Raw genomic sequence first — 11,810 nt, 5'->3', positions numbered from 1 at the left:
CTGTCAGCACAGAGCCCGACATGGGGCTCAAACCCATGAACCATGAGATCATGACCTGAGCTGAAGCTGGACGCTGAGCCGACTGAGCCGCCCAGGCGCCCCCATGGTAGTTTTCTTTTTAATATTCTGGGCGTTTCTATGCTGTTTTCCATAGTGGTTACACCAGTTTACATTCCTATCTGGGCGCAAGGGTTCCCTTTTCTCCACATCCTAATACTTGTTCCTTGAATTAGCAGCCCCCCGACAGGTGGGAGACGGGATCTCACTGCAGTTTTGGTTCTTAGTTCCCTGACGATGAGTGACGCTGAGCATCTTTTCATGTGTCTGTGGACCATGTGTACGCTGCCTTTAGAAAAATGTCTCTTTGGATCCTCTACCCATTTTTTAATCAGGTTGTATTTTGCTATTAAGTTGTAGGGATTTTTTTTTATGTATTTTGGGTATTAGCCCCTTATCAGATATGATTTGCAAATATTTTCCCCCATTCAGTTGCCTTTCATTTTGTTGATGGTTTTTTTGGGCGTGTGGCAGCTTTTTAGTTCGGTGTGGTTCCGCTTGCTCATTTGTACTTTTTGTTGCCTTTGTTTTTCATGTTAAATCCAAAACATCATCTCCAAGACCAACATCAAGGAGCTTTCTGCCTGTATTTTCCTTTAGAAGTTTTATGGTTTCAGATTCTAACTCAGGTTTTTAATCCACTTTGAGTGAATTCTCGTGCGTGGTGGAAGGTAGTGGAGGCTTCATTCTTTTGCACGTGGCCTTTGAGTTTCCCCAACACCACTGACTAAAGAGACGCTCATTTCTCCGTCATGCACTCTTGACTCCTCTGCTGCAAGTCAGTTTACCGTAGAGTCACAGGTTTATTTCCGGGCTGTTTCATTGATGTGTCCTTTTTTTTTTTTTTAATTATAATCTCTTTGACATAGTGTAAAATCAAGGAGTGGGATGCTTTGTTCTTTCTCAAGATTGCTTTGGCAATTCGGGGTATTTTTGTGGTTCCATACAAGTTTGGGGATTGCTTTCTTTCTTTTGAAAATGGCACTGGGATTTTGAGAGGGTTGCACTCACTCTGTACATTGCTTAGGGCAGCGGGGACATTCTGACAGCACCCTCTGCTCCAGGGCCATGGGGCAGCTTTCCATTTATGTGTGTCCTAAGTTTCTTTTATTAACGTCTTTTCATTTTCAGTGTACAGGCCTTTCGCTTTCTTGGCTGAACCTATTTTTAGGTGTAATTACGTTCTTTTTTTTTTTAATGTTTTATTTATTTTTGATACAGAGAGAGACAGAGCATTAGAGAGGGAGGGGCAGAGAGAGAAGGAGACAGAACCGGAAGCAGCCTCCAGGCTCTGAGCTAGCTGTCAGCACAGAGCCTGATGCGGGGCTCGAACCCACGAACGTGAGATCTGACCTGACCTGAAGTCGGAGGCTTAACCGACTGAGCCACCCAGGTGCCCTACATTATTTTCTTAAGGTCTCATTATTAGTGGATAGAAATGCAGTGGGTTTTTATTTATTGACTTCGTATCCTGCAACTTCACTGAATTCACTTCTTAGTACTAAGTTTTTTGTTTGTGGAATTTTTAGGGTTTTCTGTATATATTATAATCTGCAGGATATATACTATATATACAGATATATTCTGTATATAGTAACATCTGTGTATAATACTATCTGACTTCAGCTCAGGTCATGATCTCACAGTTCATGGGGTTGAGCCCTGCATCAGGCTCTGTGGGGACAGCACTGAGCCTGAAGCCTGGTTAGGATTCTGTGTCTCCCTCTCTCTCGCTCTCTCTGCCCCTCCCCTGCTCATGCTCTGTCTCTTTCTCTCCAAAATAAATAAACATTAAAAAACATATGTATATATACATATTCTGTTATCTGCAAATAGTGACTGTTTTACTTCTTCCTTTTCAATAGGGATGGCTTTTCTTTTTCTTGCCTAATTGCTGTGGCGAGGACTTCCAGTCCTATGTTGAATAAAGTGGTGAGAATGGGCATCCTTGACTTGTTACTGATCTTAGAGGAAAAGCCTTCAGCTTTTCTCCAGTGAGCGTGACGCTAGCTGTGGGCCGGTCTGTGGCGGTCTCCGTTACGTTGACGTGTGTTCCCTCTGTACCCACTGTGGTTGAGGTTTTCTTTTTTCTTAAGAAAATTTTTTTGCATTTATTTATTTTTGAGACACGGAGACAGCACAAGCGGGGGATGGGCAGAGAGGGGGAGACACAGAATCCAATGTTGACTCGTCAAATCCTTTTCTGCATCTATTTAGATGATCTTGCGACTTTTCGCCTTTATTTGTTAATGTAGTGAGTGTATCCCATTGATTTTGTGTTGGCTGAACCATTCCTGGAATCCCATTCCACTTGGGTCATGGTGCATGATCCTTTTAATGTATCGCTGAATTTGGTTTGCTAACATTCTATTGAGGATGTTTGCATCCGTGTGTCAGGGCCACAAGTTTCTCGTGGCATCCTTGTCTGGTTTTGGTATGAGGGTAAGGCTGGCCTGGTGAAAGGAGTGTGTAAGTATTCCCTCCTATTTTTTGGAGGCATTTGGTGATGACTTGGTGTTCATCTTTTGAATGTTAGGTGGAATTCATCAGTAAGCCATTTGGTTCTGGACTTTGTTGCGATGTTTTTTCTTTCTTTCTGTAAGTTTGTTTAGTTTGAGAGTGAGTGTGTGTGTCTGTACGTGAGCAGGGGAGAGGCGGAGAGCGAGCGAGAAAGAGAGAATCCCAAGCAGGCTCTGCACTGTCAGTACAGAACTTGACATGGGGTTCAAATTCACAGGCCATGAGATCGTGACCTGAGCTGGGATTAAGAGTCAGACACTTAACTGCGCCCCCAGCGTGCCTGTCGGGAGGTTTTTGATGAGCGAACTTTTACTAGTAATTGGTCTCTTAAGATTTTTTTTCTGTTTAAAACTGTGGGAGAGAGTGATCTCCCACAAGCACAGTGGGGTGGGGCACAGAAAGGGAGAGAGTCCCAAACAGGCTCCACGCTGCTAGCATGGATGTGGGGGCTGAGCCCACGAATCGGGAGATCATGACCGGACCTGAAATCAAGAGTCTGACACTTAATCTGAGTCACCCAGGCATCCCCGTTTATTTTCTGTATCTTCATGATGTCCTGGTAGGCTGTATGTTTCTAGGAATTTAGCCACCTCTTCTGGGCTGTCAAATTGTAGGCATATAGCTGTTCATGGTTGTCTCTTTATGATCCTTTGTGTGTTCCACAGGATCGGCCCATAACGTCAGTTTTTAAGTAAGCTCTACCCCAGTGTGGGGCTTGAACTCATTACTCCCAGATCAAGAGTCATGTGCTCTACCAACTGGGCCTATGAGGTGCCCCCTGCATTTTTCAGCCGTAACATCATTTTCATTTGATTGAGTACTTTTGGTGAGTCTATTTTGTTCATTTTTTCAAAGAACCAGCTCTTAGTGTCAGTCATCTTTTCTATTATCTTTTTAATGTCTATTTTATGTATTTTTTTAAAGCATTAAATTTTTTTAAATGTCTGTTTATTTTGAGAGGGAGACAGAGCGTAAACAGGGGAGGGACAGAGAGAGAGAGATAGAGAGAGAGACAGACAGACAGACAGACAGAATTGGAAGGTGGCTCCAGGCTCTGAGCTGTTAGCACAGAGCCCAATGCGGGGCTTGAACCCAGGAACTGTGAGATCACAACCTGAGCCGAAGTCGGATGCTTAACCGACTGAGCCACCCAGGCGCCCCTGTTTTATTATTTCTGATCTTTATTTCCTTCCTTCTCTTTGGGCTTCATTTGTTCTTTTTTTTAGTTCCTTGATGGTAAGGTCCAGTTTAGTTTCTTCCCGTCACCTTCCCTCTCAGAACCGCATCTGCCGCATCCCACACGTCAGGCACGTTGTATTTCCGTTTTCGCTTCGAGGTATTTCCGGATTTCTCCTTGGACCCAGTGCTTGCTTAGTCGCATGTCGTCTACTCTCCGCAGAACAGTTTTCTAGTTTTTTTTTGTAACTGATTTCTCTTTTCATACGATTCTGGTCAGAAAAGATGCTTGATAGGATTTCAGTCTTAAATTCATTAAGGCTTGTTTTGTGGCCCAACAGATCTGCTCCGTCCACGGGCGCTCGGAATTGTGTATTCTGTTGCTTTTGGATGGAACGTTGGTTTGTGTCCATCTGGGCTCATGTGTCCTTTAAGGCCAATGGCCCCTTACTGGTTTTCTTTACGGATGATATGTTCGTTGGTGTGAGTGGGGCACCGAGGTCCTGTATTATTCCACTGCTGTCCCTTTCCCCCTTAGGTCTGTTAATACTTGCTTTATGTACAGGTGTCCTTTGGTGGGTACATACATACATATAATTGTTAGTCTTTTTTTTGAGGCTAAAAGTTTCACTCATCTCTTGTTGGTTTATTCCTAGTACCTTCAAGACCTGTGATACTAGCATAAATGGGACCTTGTAAGAATTTTTAAATTGTTGATTGTTATGTAGGAACATACTCAATTTTTCACCTGACTGTACAGCTAATTACCTTGGTGGATTCTTTTTTTTTTTTTTTTTTTAAGTAGGCTCTGTGTCCGTTGCGGGGCTTGACCTCCCGACCCTGAGATGAAGAGTCGCGTGCTCTAGTGCTGGAGCCGGCCAGGCGGCCTGGTAGATTTTCTTAGTAAATTCCTAGTTACTTTTTCCTGCAGCGTTGACCAGGATCTCCATTGCAGCAAGGAGTAGACAACATGCTAGGATCCTTACCTTGTTCTGGTTTTAAAGGAGACGCTCTGAATATTTCAACATTAAGTATAACGTCTACATGGGATTTTGGAAGGTAATTTTTATCAGATTAAGGAAGTTTCTGATTTCTATCTAAGAGTTTTAAACAACCGTTCTGGGTGTTGCATTCCTAACAAAGGCCCTTCTGACGACCGAGATGATTACACGGTGTTCTTCCTTTGTGAGGGGGGTTCATTCGGGAGCAGCGAGGCTGTGCTGGGAGAATTTACAGACATTGAAATCTCAGTAGCTGAGCGCACGTTTGGTTTTTATTCACGTCAAGTCTAATGGGGGTGGTCGCGGTCTGGTTTCCCTGCACGTGGAACTCTGCCTTCTCCACGCCTCGAGTCTAAGGGTGTCACACGCTGTGCCCCGCCCACGGTGACGGGCTCTCGGGGCCCTGCCTGCAAGGTGCTGGGAAGGGGAGGTGGCCAGATGACCTGGACAAGGTGTCTAGCGGACATTCCGTCCTTGCCTCTGAAGGAGTGTGCAGAGTTTTACACACTGTTGGTGTGGGGTTGCTAAGACTATTTTACAAGTTTTGTGCAGGTATTTGCCTGTAATTTCTTTTTGGACTCTTGTCTTGGGCTTGATGTCAGGGCTGTATTCCGCTCAAAGCGAGCTGAGGAGTGTGTCCCCTCCAGTCCCTGGGGTGTGCATGTGGGCCAGAAGCTGCTTGTCCGGCACGAATCACCTGCTAAGCTGTCTGGACTTGATGTCTGTGAGTGGATTTCAAACCAGACTCAGGTTCTTTGTGGCATTTACCACGGCTCTAATAGTTCACTTGTGGGGATTTTTAGTTGAGAGGACTGAACAAGGGGTTCGCAGGCCCGGGTGTGTGGACGTGATGACGGGGTGCAGCGTGCCAGGACTGCGTCAGGGACCACCTCGCCGGGCCCTCCTGGACCCTCGGAGGAGGAAGATGGGACACCCGCCCTGCCGGCTGCGGAACCAGGACCGGAGACGAGCCTGGGGCGAGGCCCCTGTTGGGTGTTCCCGGCAAACAGGACGAGAACAACGCGGGCCCTGCGCTCCGGCTTCCCCGACAGTGTCCCCTGGTGGACGCAACAAACTGACGAACAAACAAGGCTTTAAACGACCATGAAAGGCCTGCGTCTCACCCCACCGGAGCGGGCAGCGCGAGGCCGTCGCGCCCCTGGGAGAGCGGCCCTCCCTGCCGGTGGATCTGAGGTCCGACCAGGGCGTGGGGGCAGCTGGGAGTGTCCTCCTCAGGTCGTCTGAGGATCCTGAGTTGCTGGGCTGGACATGCAGGGTCCCAGGTGCTTCACCGGGGTGGGGGGGGGCAGCCAGGCCCTGCAGCCCTGGTCGGCAGGCTCAGTGCACACATCGGCACCTGGCCTGTCCCTTCCCAGCCACCTGCGGGGGTCCTGGGCCCAGACCAGCCTGGTTCTTGGTTCGTTGGCTAGTGGAGGACTCAGGAGCTCCCTGCTCACTCGCTCTCTCGGACACGGGGATGACAGGCAGGCTGGGAATAAGTCCAGCGGCTCACCTTCAGTGGAGACCTAGCCCACCTCGGACAGAACAGACTGGAACTCATGCGACGGTTTCTAAGCCTGTTCGTGGCAGGCGGAGGGAATCTTGCAGAAGGTGCACCTTCAAAGACGTGCTTTAGGGACACTGAAACATAGCTCTAGGTGCCTCTGTGCCCCCTGAATTCCACTCTAGAAATCTGAGTTTTTCCAGGATGCTGGGTCTGAGGGGGGCAGTATAGGGCTTGCGCATTAATCCACTTCTGAAGACAAGGCCTAGGAGGGAAAATTCCAGACCAGGGCTGGTGACCTCTAGCCGACCCTGCAACACCACCCAGCAGCCAGACCAGGATGCAGAACCACACCCAGAATGTGCCAGAAGCCCTGTCTGGGAGGAGGCAGCTCGGTCACTGGGACGCAGCTTTCATCTGTGTTTATTTTCCTTTCATATAAAAGTTACAGGTTTGAAATGTCTGCAGGAAGATGGCGTGGTCAGCCAGGTTAGTGGGGGCGGATGCGTATCTTACAACGGAACGTGGGGGGAGGGGCTTCTGAAGGGCTGGGGTCGTTCCGGGCTGGCGTGTGCCTGCCCTTCCGCCAGCCCCACTCTCGTCCCCAGGACAGAAGTCCGAGCCCAGGGCTGGCAACTCCCTGAGGGCGCCTCAAGGGGGTGCCGGGTGGGAAGCCGTTGGCCAATAAGTTAAACACACATGGCCCCTGTGGTCCTCACACACGGGGTCGCCCCGACTGCTCAGGGCTCCGGGAGGAGCGGGGAGGGCAGCACCCCAGACGCCCACCTTACCAGTGTGTGAGGCAGAGACCACAATCGGCAGGGCTGGGCAGGGGGAGGCCAGGACTGCAGTGAAGGGTCAGAGTGGGAAGCAAGCCCACCCTCAGCTGTCGCCGCCAGATGGCGGCCATGGGGACGTCACTGGCATTTCATAGCTGTTCTCTCCTCTACATACAGGACCACACATGAGAGCGGAGAAGACCGTTCAAAACCCATGAAGGACTCAAAAGTGACTGGTTAAGAAGTCAGATCCTGGCGGTTGCTTGACCAAGTCCAGGAGCGCTCAGCCATGCAAACCAGGACGTGGGGGCAGCAGCCCGGAGCATGGCCCCGCTGTGTGCAGGACCTCCCTGCAAACCTGCCACGGACTGTCAACCTCAGCAGCGAGAGCAGTTTCCATCAGGGAAGACGTTCTCCCGGAGGAGGAGGTGGGCCACCCAGGGTAGGTGCCATGGCCCGTCAGCCACCGCTGTGGCCGTGTGGCCCCTGTCCGCTCAGGGACACCCGTCCCTCCCAGGTCTTGATGCACCCTGGCCCCACCAGATGGAGGTAGGTGGGAGGGAAGCCCACGGGGCAGGAGATGGAGTTTAAGGCACACAGCAAGCGACAGCGGAGGGGCCGCAGGCCTTCCCCTGCACGGAACACCCCTCCGCTCTCCAAACCCACTCACCCAGCTCCTCAGAGGACTAGGTGACAGGAGAGAGGACGGGACGGACAGAGGACCATTGTGAGGGCCGGTGCTGGGAGCGCCAGCTCTGGGGCTGCTGGAAGGGGCCTCCCCGGGTCTTCTCTGCTTTCAGTCCACCCAACCGCACCATCCCCTCACGCCAGGTCACTGGGAGTCCAGCGCTGCCCCCCACCCCAGGGTCCTCACTCGTGTGTCATTTCAACAGCTCCGGGACCCTAGGACCCAGGGAGGGGTAGAGAGTTCCTGGGGCTCCCAGGCGGCAGGGGGAGGGGGATACAGAAGTGAAAGCAGAAACCAAAACCAAACCACGGGCTCACAAATCAGCAACGAGACCTGCCTGCCAGCTCCGCTGTGGGCCTGGCGTCCGTGCCCGCCCAGCCTCGGGCCGAGTGCAGCCCGCTGGGGGCCAGGTCCAAAGTCCCTCCGGGTCCCGGAGCTGCCGTCGGGGCCGCCCTCGAGCAGCGTTCTCCTCGCTCGCTCCCGGCGGCGGCGTCTAGGTCTTCTCCTCCCGGTCTGTTTTCCTCCTCGTTATGTTCCGAGGTTTGATCTTCAGAGACAGTTCCCACAGGGCCTCCTCCGCGAGGTGGTCGCTGAAGTCGTTGAAGAAGTTGATGATGTCATCATTTCTCCGGATGTCATAGTGCCTGGGGGTGGTGGGCACCAGTCAGAGGCGGCATGGGGACCCCTCCCCGGAACCTCCTCTAGTGACGTGCAGAGAACCAGCGGGCACCCATCTCCGTGACCCCCCACCCTGCTCGGGGCCGGGCGGCGGCACTCACGCCTGCTGGAAGCGCCGCATGCTGTCCAGGATGTTGAACTGCTGCCAGCGCTTGGAGAAGTTCACCTTCCCGTCGATGTAGTCCGGGTTGCCCAGGTGGACGAAGGTGAGGTCCTGCAGGATGAGGCCCCTGGGCGGCCGGAGAAGCCCGGTCATGGCCTGCGCCCGGCTGTCCCCGCGGGAGGGAATTCCTGACCTACAACCCGTGGGTCCCGGGAAAGCCAGCGCGGGTGCTGGACGAGCCTTGTCAAATTAGCACACGTACAGGAGAAACGTGCCAGAGAGAGGACCTCCAGGCCTCCCCCCGCCCCCCCCGAGCGCTGGGCTCTGTTAACAGGTGCGGTAACACGCTTCTGACCACCAGGGACGAGGAGCCTCTAGGAGAGCGATGGGGCACAGAGGGCGCTCCTCACAGGGCCCAGTGGCCACCCTGGCGGGAAAGCATGGCGGCGGGCGGGGAAGGCCCTGGAGGCAGCCCGCGACCCGCTGCGCCTTCCTCCCCTCTCTCGGAGCTTCCCAAGGGCCACCAGCTTATTACGGGCTCTGCTAACAAGGAAACAGTGGGAGGACTCCCAGCTGGGCAGGTTTCCTTACGTGGGTGCCCAGAGGAGGCCTTTCCCCCAGAGCCCCGTTTAGTCCGTGCTCACACCTGGGGAAGCCCTCTCTGAGCCCCTTTATACAGAGCCGGGCAGCCGGAAGTCACCGTGCTGGCCGGGGAGATGGGAGAGCTGGGCCCTTCCTTCCTCTTTAATTGTATAACAAGGAGCATGTTTTACTTATTAAAAACTTTTTAAATGTATAAAATATTTTTTGAGAGGGAGGAAGGGCAAGAGTGAGGGAGGAGCAGAGAGAGAGGGAGAATCTGAAACAGGCTCCAGGTTCTGAGCGGTCAGCACAGAGCCTGACGAGGACGCCTCGAACTCACAGGCCGTGAGATCATGACCTGAGCCCCATGGGCGCCCCCAGTTTTAAAGTCAGAAGTAGAACCGTCTGGGAGGAAACCTTAAAGGGAGGGGCTCTACTCACAGGTACGGGATGCAGGGGGGCTCCACCTCGGAGAGGGCGGCCCGGTAGGCACGGAAGGAGGACGAGCTGTCGATCAGCGTGCAGTACTCGGCCAGGCCCTGCGCAGGAGGGGCGGTGTGTGAGGGCGGGGGCTCACACAAGTGGGCTCCTGAGGCACACCCTGACCCTGACCCGTGTCCTGCCCGGGCCTGCCGCTGCCCTTCCTGCATGCGGTGTGGGGGAGGGGGGTTGTCTCCTCCCCCCGACGTTTCCCTCCTCAGGACCTCCTACTTGTTCCTGGAGCGGCTGCTGTGCCCGTACCACACTTCATACAACACAACGCTGGGCTACAACTCTCCCTTTGTGTCACCCTTTGAGACGACCCCTGAGTGGCCCAGCTGACACCCAGCCCCTAGGGGCTGTGCCTCTCTTCTCAAGGAATCTCTTCATACAAGGATAAAGGTCCAGTTCCTTGCCAGACTCCTCCCCACAAGGCCCTCCTGGTCCAGAGCAGGTCCCCTCCCTAGTGACAGGGCCATGCTGGCCTCTGTCCTGCTTCTTGAAGGTGCCAAACTCCCTGGGTGTGCCCTCCTGTCTCCTCTGACGGGGAGGCCCTTCTTCCTAGGAAACTCGTCCTGCTTGGGTCTCCTCAGGGGGCCTCCCCACCTTTCCCCTGGGGCACCTGCCCTAAAGAAACCATCCACTATGTCCAGCCTGTCCACAGCGACCAGTGCGGCCCCTCCAGAAGCACGGGCAGAAGCAGCAGGTGAAGCTGGGACCCAGGTGGCAGGACACTGTGAAGGGACAACCCCAGCACCAACCGTGAAGATCCGAGCTGAGCCCCAGAAAACCCAGGTGATGGTGGGGGGCAGAGCAGACACCTGCCGCCACAGCTGGCTCGCCAGGGGCCAGGCAGAGAGACCCCAGCCCCTCACCTCCGAGGTCTGCTTCTGCCACTCTAGCCTGCGGATGGGAGCCGAGTCCAGGGCCGAGAGGATGGCCAGGTAGGAGTTAAAGTTGTTCAGCTTCCGTAGGTGCTGCGGAGGGAGGGGAGGCCGTGAGGCGGGCCTGGAGCCCAGAGGAGCGGACTCTGGGCGGGGCGCCCGCGGTTACCTTCATGATCTTGATGAACTTCAAGAGCAGCCTCTCCCTGTCCTGGGCTTTTTCTTGTAACATGATTATGGAGCGGACCCTGCATGAACCAAAGAGACTGCTGAACTGACCAGTCTCCTTCCACACCCCTAGGTGGCCCTGGTGGCGATGGATGAGGACACCTGCCAAGCCCAGGCCCCGTCTCTGCTCTCAAGGAGCTCATGGCACCGCAGGGACAGGCAGGAGGCTGCACACCATGACGGGGCCCTCCAGCCGTGCAAGCGCATAAAGGCTCTAGAGCATCAGAAAGTTCCTGCTGAGCATGGGCCACGGCACCTCGGGGGCTGGGAGTGCTCCTCACATGGCCTCCGGACTCGCGTGTGGGGGAAGAGCCACCTCGAGAACCTCGGCAGCAAGCAGAAGACCAGCCTGGTGGGAGGACGTCACCACAGCCTCAAGGCCTCTGGGGTTCCCCAGGGGCCACTGCCAGTCACCCCAGGAAGAGCCACCTTCGCTTGGTCTTTGGCCCCGTTACAGGGCGCCTACCCTGAGCACACCCTGAGGACCGTGGAACCCCGAGGGGTGTGCCCAGCAGGGGGCCGTGGGCAGCTTCCGTCGGCCCTACAAGCCGCCATGTTGAGCTCACGGAGCTGAGGGGTGGGGCGCCTCCTGTGATGGGGAGAAAAGCAGTCCCCAGAGCCTCTAAAACTGGATGCTCTGTCGGTGCAGGGCAGCAGTGCAGGGCAGCGTGGCCGCCACACTCTGACCATCCTCCACCTGATGCAGAGAGGCTGTGGGCAGCTTGGAGTCACATCTAGAACAGCTGTTACATATTACAGTGTAAACACACCTTTGGGCTTCGTTCTGTTCTAAGAATTCAGGGCTAAATTAAAGTATTAACAACACCCTCTGTAGCTGCTCTCTTTCAGACAGAGGCCGCCTGGCAGCTGGGGGACTGGCGGTGATCAGTGCAGGAAGGAACACAGGAACCCCGCCCCGCTCCCATGGCAGACATTACTAATCGATCCCAGCACGCCCCCGTCTCAGCCTCCAGGTGGCCCCTTCCACCATGCCAGATTGGCCCTGGCCCGTCCCTGCCCTTGCTCTCTGCCTGCAGTTCCCAGTGAATGCCCGGGGCCTGGGCGGGAGCTGGGAGGGATGAAGGGAGCACCTCCCCGCACCCATGGGAACCCGTTCAGAGGCCCTGCCA

The 11,810-nt window shown here is 54.2% G+C and overlaps 1 protein-coding gene across 3 annotated transcripts in view; it reads right to left on the bottom strand.

The window, feature by feature from the left end:
• Positions 1–6,654: 6,654 nt before the first annotated feature.
• RAPGEF1 (Rap guanine nucleotide exchange factor 1) overlaps positions 6,655–11,810 on the bottom strand; it is a 107,756-nt gene continuing 102,600 nt past the window's right edge. For all 3 annotated transcript variants that reach the window (XM_029920919.1, XM_029920918.1, XM_029920920.1), the window contains 5 exons: positions 10,622–10,700; positions 10,444–10,545; positions 9,530–9,627; positions 8,505–8,633; positions 6,655–8,369 (listed from right to left, as the gene is read on the bottom strand). In XM_029920919.1, coding sequence (XP_029776779.1) covers positions 8,219–8,369; positions 8,505–8,633; positions 9,530–9,627; positions 10,444–10,545; positions 10,622–10,700 — 559 coding nt within the window. In that variant the 3' untranslated portion in view covers positions 6,655–8,218. The remainder of the gene's footprint in view (positions 8,370–8,504; positions 8,634–9,529; positions 9,628–10,443; positions 10,546–10,621; positions 10,701–11,810) is intronic.

This window comes from Suricata suricatta, chromosome 13, assembly GCF_006229205.1.
Source record: "Suricata suricatta isolate VVHF042 chromosome 13, meerkat_22Aug2017_6uvM2_HiC, whole genome shotgun sequence".
NCBI classification, from domain to species: Eukaryota; Metazoa; Chordata; class Mammalia; order Carnivora; family Herpestidae; genus Suricata; species Suricata suricatta.
Note: the sequence above shows the minus strand (reverse complement) of the source record. Positions and strands in the feature narration are given on the sequence as shown.